The 6707-nt window shown below is 47.6% G+C and overlaps 1 protein-coding gene across 9 annotated transcripts in view; it reads left to right on the top strand.

Annotated features, from left to right (window-relative positions):
• The window catches only part of si:dkey-246g23.2 (solute carrier family 66 member 2), a 26490-nt gene extending 20489 nt beyond the window's left edge, over positions 1 to 6001 (top strand). For all 9 annotated transcript variants that reach the window (XM_035524985.2, XM_081716758.1, XM_035524986.2 and 6 more), the window contains exon 5: positions 4651 to 6001. In XM_035524985.2, coding sequence (XP_035380878.1) covers positions 4651 to 4825 — 175 coding nt within the window. In that variant the 3' untranslated portion in view covers positions 4826 to 6001. The remainder of the gene's footprint in view (positions 1 to 4650) is intronic.
• The last annotated feature ends 706 nt before the right edge of the window (positions 6002 to 6707 follow it).

Below are 6707 nucleotides of genomic sequence, written 5' to 3'. Positions count from 1 at the left end.
CCTGTGCACACCCTGTTCTTGGGGCACTCTGTTCTTCCTGGTTCCCATGTTTCTCTGGACCCAGCTGGCCAATCAACCTCTTTCCCTTGTCAAACAAAGCCTGAGAAAAGGCTTTGAACAGTGGACCAAAGATACAGGGCAAAGTCCCCAATAAAGAACTTTTTTTCGTTCCCTTTCCTTCTTGGTGTGTGTGTGTGGTTCCCCAGGAGAGGAGGTGGCTCTTATGGCTTCAGATCTGCTAGGTGATAATTACACTTCAGGAAAATACTGCTGTGACAAATGAAGCCTGTCTGTCTCCCTGCCTTTCTCTGTCTGTCTCTCTGACTTAAATCTGTCCTTGACAAACTGTGCGCAGTGAGATTCATGAAGCATGGTGCTTTATAAAAAATGTAATGCCTTCTGTACTGATTCTGTACTGAAATATACTTTCTGCGCTACTAACTGCTGACGTCTAACGTTTCAGGCTGGTGTGTGTGCACAGGAATATCTTGTCCTGTCAGAAGATCATTAGTCTTGTTCCCAAATATTTCAAATCAAAGATTCTGAACTCTGAACACTGTTACTATACTGGAAGTTTGACTTTATCATATGTAGTGTTGTAGTGTCTGCATTAATCTGCAGTACATGCGTGCAAGTGTGTGTCTGATTGTGTGTGTGTGTGGGGGGGGGGTGCGTGCAAGTGTGTGTCTGATTGTGTGTGTGTGTGTAGGGGGGGTGCGTGCAAGTGTGTGTCTGATTGTCTGGGGGGGTGCATGCAAGTGTGTGTCTGATTGTGTGGGTGGGGTGCGTGCAAGTGTGTGTCTGATTGTGTGTGTGTGGGGGGGATGCGTGCAAGTGTGTGTCTGATTGTGTGTGTATGTGTATGGGGGGTGCGTGCAAGTGTGTGTCTGATTGTCTGGGGGGGTGCATGCAAGTGTGTGTCTGATTGTGTGGGGGGTGCGTGCAAGTGTGTGTGTGGGGGGGATGCGTGCAAGTGTGTCTGATTGTGTGTGTGTGTGTGTGTGTGTGTGTGTGTGTGTGTAGGGGGGGTGCGTGCAAGTGTGTGTCTGATTGTGTAGGGGGGGTGCGTGCAAGTGTGTGTCTGATTGTGTGGGGGGGTGTGTGCAAGTGTGTGTCTGATTGTGTGTGTGTGTAGGGGGGGTGCGTGCAAGTGTGTGTCTGATTGTGTGTGTGTGTAGGGGGGGTGCGTGCAAGTGTGTGTCTGATTGTGTGTGTGTGTGTGTGTGTGTAGGGGGGGTGCGTGCAAGTGTGTGTCTGATTGTGTGGGGGGGTGCGTGCAAGTGTGTGTCTGATTGTGTGTGTGTGTGTGTGTGTGTGTGTGTGTGTGTAGGGGGGGTGCGTGCAAGTGTGTGTGTGGGGGGTGTGCATGTGGGTGTGTGGGCATGTGGGTGTTGGTAGGGTGGTATGGGTGAACGCACATGTGTGGGTGTGTGGGCATGTGGGCATGTGGGTGTTGGTAGGGTGGTATGGGTGAACGCACATGTGTGGGTGTGGGCGTGTGTGCTTGATCAATGTTGGGCTTGAGTGCAGAGATATGTAACAGCCTGTGTGTGTGAGAACACTGGCCTCGGTATACCTGATCAATATAGTGATCATTTCTGCTGCATTCTCTGTATTCTTAATCAATAGACTGGTCATTTGTACTTGACTCTTTGCCATGAGCTGCATTTTAAATCACCAGAGAGCTAACCCTAACCCTAAACCCTAAACCCTAACCCCTAGTTGTGAGGAATGGCACTGGGTCATTTGTGAAGGTGATAGCGTTAGTGTGAGGTTTTGGGGGCAGGGTTGGGGGATGAGATTGGGGCCAAGATGAACAACCTTAAAGTGATACTTCAACTTCGTCTCCATGGAGCCTTGTGCAGCTGCCCTGCCCCTCCTAATTACCTCGTTAATGTCATCCTCGTTAATGACGTTTGCTGTCTCTCACGCATAGCAGAGCTCGTGCATGCGATGAGAGAGAGAGAGAGAGAGAGATGGAGGTGGAGGGAGAATGCAGGCTTTAATGAGGCGGGACTCGCTGTCCAGCTAGGTCTCACAGGACAGCTGAAGGGGACATTTTCTGCAGAAATCCTCCACACGTGATGATTAACAGAACTGCAACAGCCCCAGCCTATCATTCACCAGCTCAGAGCAAGCGCATGACTGCCTTCAACTTTTAGCCAATGAGAAGTGTTTATGCTTTGGTAGTACTCTGGTTATGTAAAAATAATGTTTTTTTAAACTATAACAGTGATTGTATGTCTGTGCGTCTAATTCTTATGTGTACAGTATTCTGTATATATGAGAGATTGTTTACACTGAAGGTCGGTCTGCCAAAATCCTGGTGTTTCTCCTTCTCTGGGGAGCAGTTCTGAAATGTTCCTCTGGTCCCAGGAACTCCAGGAACTTCAGGAGCTCCACAATGTTGGTCCTGAGGTGGTTTGTATGGAACTGTTTGCTGCCACAACAGCGCGTGTTGCATATGTCCGATCTGAACTCAGACGTAACAGGTCTGGGATGTTCTGCAGGACACAGGGCTGTTTGAAGCAGCTGGCAGTGAGATCTGTTGCTCTGCTCTTATCGTCATCGGTGTGTTTTTATCTCCAGACACTCATGAATACGTACGTGTAGTCGAAGCACACACTTCCTGGTGTCTTTAATGCTAAAATCGTGGTAGCAGCAACGGTTGAGAACAATGTCACATGAAGAGTCAGGAGAGATGTTGTTCCCGCACCATGAGGAGTGTTGGAGGAGGAACAGACTTGGCCATTCCTGCGTGAATCCCCCTCACCTCCTCGGAGGAGTCAGTCCTCCTCACGTGTTGATAAATGCCACACGGAAGCGAACCCTCCCTCCCTCTCTCGCAGAAATGCAGACACCTTTTCCTGGTTCTCCACTGCTGGTTCCATGCACTGAGATGTGAAGCGAGGAGGAGGTGTTTCCTCGGGGTGGGGGCAGGCACTCCAAGTCTCTGAGGCTCAGTGTATGAAAAGGTTGATTTATAACCTGCTGATCATAATGATTTGGAAAAATGAAAAATTGCTTGTTCAGTGTTGTGCGTAAGTGCACTGCGGACCTGGATGGCTACAGGCGTCTCCCGCTGAGGCGCTGGGATTTACGAGCCCGTCTGCTGGATTTGTGCAGAATTGGTATTCAGAGGAGGTGTCGTGCAGGCTGACAGTCAGGCTTTTAAATACTGCTCTGTTCTGCGGGCTTTTTCTAGAAATACAGAAATAAAGTGTGTGAGTGTTTCCCCTTGACAGAAAATTACATGCATTACAGGAAAATCTCTTTCATGTTGACTCTTGGGAATTTAATAAATAGGAACATTTTCATAATGGATTAGATTAGATTGTGATATTGTCGCTGCAAGAGTACAATGAAATTGAGTAACAATCCTGACTCATATAACAAGCAACCATTAAAAAGAAGTTCAAATTAAAATAATTTAAAATTTTAGTGAAATAAAAAAAATCTATATATACATAAATATGCATATATGAGATTGAAAAGTATTAAATCTATACGGCAGCTGAGATATTGAATATTGCAAAATCTAAACTATATGAGCTGAGACATTAATAATGCATGAGGCGTGCTATTAGCCAAAAACATTGTGGCACATTCACACAGCACAAGTGCAGTGACACTCTGAACAATTTAGGAAAGTCCTCATACAGACATGAAGGGTTTCTGTAAATATAAGCGTGTAGCATGGTGATCACCCAAGTGCCAGCTGTCGGTCAGTATTGGGCAGTGTTCAGTTCTTATGTGGCCCTGGGCCAGGAGATGCTCTCGAGTCTGTGTCTGCAATGTGATGGACCTGCAGTGTCAGCTCAGACAGATAATGTCCACTAGCTGCTCTGCTGAGGCAGCGTGAGACGAATAAGTCCTCCACCGAGGGATACGCACACGCGATGAACTCCTGTACAGTTGGTAACCCTCTGATGGGATCTCCAGTCTGCTACTGAGAGGTGTTATATCAGCACAGTCTCCATGGAGCAGCTGGCATGTCGCGTGGCAATACAGCACGTCAGCACGCTCTCAGTGGAGAAGCAATAGAAGGACACCAGCGTCCTGAAGGTTGTCTTTCCTCACAGTCCTTGGGGAGTGGAGCTACTGCAGCAGTGGGAGTGGTGCAGCTTCAGGAGTGTGTGAGTGTGTGTGTGTGTGTGTGTGTGTGTGTGTGAGTGTGTGCGTGTGCGCGTGCTCAGGGACCTGAAGCACAAACCCTTTACACACAGTCCTGTTTGTGTGTAGTGCGTCGAGTCTGGAAGTCCAAGTTCTTTAGTTTGTGAGGAGTTCGGTGGGGAGACTGTTCCGAGGACACCACACTGTCAGTCTGTGGACTTCCCAGCCCTGTGTGTACGGGTAGAGGAGAGGTGTGCATCTAGTCTAGCAGTCTGAGGGCAGTTAGTCAGAAAGTGTTTGATTCAGATGTCAGTCTGTCTGGGATGGTGGTGTAACACACAGCAGAGGTTAAAACCGTCTCACTCTCTGCTAATGTTCACCGTGAGTCAATGCTGTGTGAAGATGAGGAAGGACTTTACTACCTTCTGTAGTGCTTTCATTAAGCTGTAAGTACTGTGGAATGATCTGTAGGATGTAACTGTAAATCTCTCTCTCTCTCTCTCCCCCCCCTGCCCCCCAATCTCTGTCTCTGACCAGTGTGAAGATGGTGGTCTTGTGGACTGCTGGTGATGTGTTCAAGACGTCCTACTTTGCTGTCAACGACAGCCCTGTCCAGTTCTGGGTCTGTGGGATGGTCCAGATTTTGACCGACATCCTCATTCTCCTTCAAGTTGGGTACTACAACTTTGGCTCAAGATTCAAGCTTGGATGACCCCTGCTGCAGTCACCTTTACGACGCTGACGCCGCCCACTCCAAAACTAGGGCTCTTTGCTGTGTGCATGCACATTTTAATGATCTTATTGGCCATTTATTTAAATGTTTGTGCCATATTTAAGGTGTTTGTAATGTTGTGTGGGTGGCAGGCTTGTAGTGATGGCGCTGAAGAGGTCTTGCAGACCTCGCGGACCATCGTGCTCACACCTGCAGCTGCTGCGTGGGTCACCTCCTGGCACTGCTACTAATGCTCCGTGTTCAGAGGGAGAGATTTTCCCAACACCTGGACCATAAACACTCCTTCTCATTTAATCACTGCATCCGTTTAGTCTGAGCTATGGTAAATGACACGTCTTGGTTTTATAGACAATTCAGCCCAAGCTGAGCTGTGAGACTCATCCGCGTTTGAGCGGATTTGGAGATACGCTCAGAGCCTGTGGTGACCAGTCCACCTCCTTCAGTGGTCTGACTTTAGTCCTTTACATGTGAGGATTTAACCCAAGATTACTAACTGATAAAGGCTTTTGACTTGTGTAGTTCCTAGCTAACCGAGCAGGTGGAGAGCAGGTTTGGAGATCCCAGTTTGAGACGTTCATTACAGTGTTGTTCAAAAGTTTTATGTGAAACAGTGTTTGTAAGCTCAATACATCACAGGCTCACTTAACACTGCTAGCACCAGTGTGAGCACCACATTCCCATGGTGCATTATGCTTCACGTTAAGATATGAGTTTGAGTTAAAGTATATGAACTCCCTTAATCAGACTCCTTCAGCAGAGTGTGTAGAACAGAGTTTACTGACGCTAAAAATGCCACGACAGGAAAACGGGGCCAATGTGTGTTGTGTTGGGAAACCCCGGCTGTCCTGCCTGGGGGCTGTGGCCAGAACCAGGGGGAGGAGCCTCCTTAAACCCCGCCCTTCCTCACAGTCTCCATTCTCAGTGCACACGAGCATGTCGGAGCTCAGGGTGAGCAAACTATCTTCAGCAGGTCATTCGTCAGTGCCGTCACAGTTTAGCTGTTACGGAGAAAGTGAATGTGTGTTGGTTGCTACTATTAACGTTATACACCATCTCAGGTTTTTGGCTTTAATTTCTATTGCTGTGGGATGTGTGGGGAGTAATGTGATGTCTGTTAATGTGATCTTCTGTGTAAGTAAATGTAGATACAACAGCTATTCTCTCATGAAGTGCAGTTATTGTATGTGTGACACCGTCCCTCCCATAAAAAAGGATGTGATGTCAAATGGACATCATGGTTCTACCGTAAGAGGCATTGGACTCGTGTCTGCGCTGCCCCTGAATTTGCAATTTCTCTTCATTTGTCTCTGCAGGAGTCCTGGAACGTATTTACTGTTTTACTGTCCACATATCACAAAGGTTTTCCAGAAGCTCAACCTACAGTGTTCACGCTGTGCCATGAGTCATGTCCCGTGTACACAACTGTCCATTGTTGTATCTGCTGTAATGTCTGTTCTGTATTCCGATATGGCACAGTGACGCTAGCAGGTTTAAGAAAACGTTTCTCCAGAAGGACGTTTATGCCTCAACACTGCACACTTTTTACATCTTCTGACTTCTGTCACAGGAGCATGTTTGTTTATACCTGCGTGTTTTCAGGTGTCAGTACTTGTATGCGCTGGTGTCATGTACATGCTTCTCAAACTCAAGATGTTACTGATCATGTTTCAGCCATAACCTGCACAAACCCGCTTAAAAGGCTGTAATCTTGAACCCTTGTGCCTGTGTGCTATCTGTGCTGTATGTACGCACCTCCATCAGGTTAAAACACAAGAGAAACGCAACACAAACCTGCGTTGCTCTGCCCCTCACCACCTCTCTCTGTATCGCTCCGTACGGGAACACGTTTGCCTCTGGGCAC

The sequence above is a fragment of the Electrophorus electricus genome, chromosome 6 (assembly GCF_041902795.1).
Source record: "Electrophorus electricus isolate QZ-2024a chromosome 6, ASM4190279v1, whole genome shotgun sequence".
In the NCBI taxonomy this organism is placed as follows: Eukaryota; Metazoa; Chordata; class Actinopteri; order Gymnotiformes; family Gymnotidae; genus Electrophorus; species Electrophorus electricus.
The sequence above is the reverse complement of the archived record's forward strand: the minus strand, read 5'-3'. Positions and strand labels throughout refer to the sequence as shown.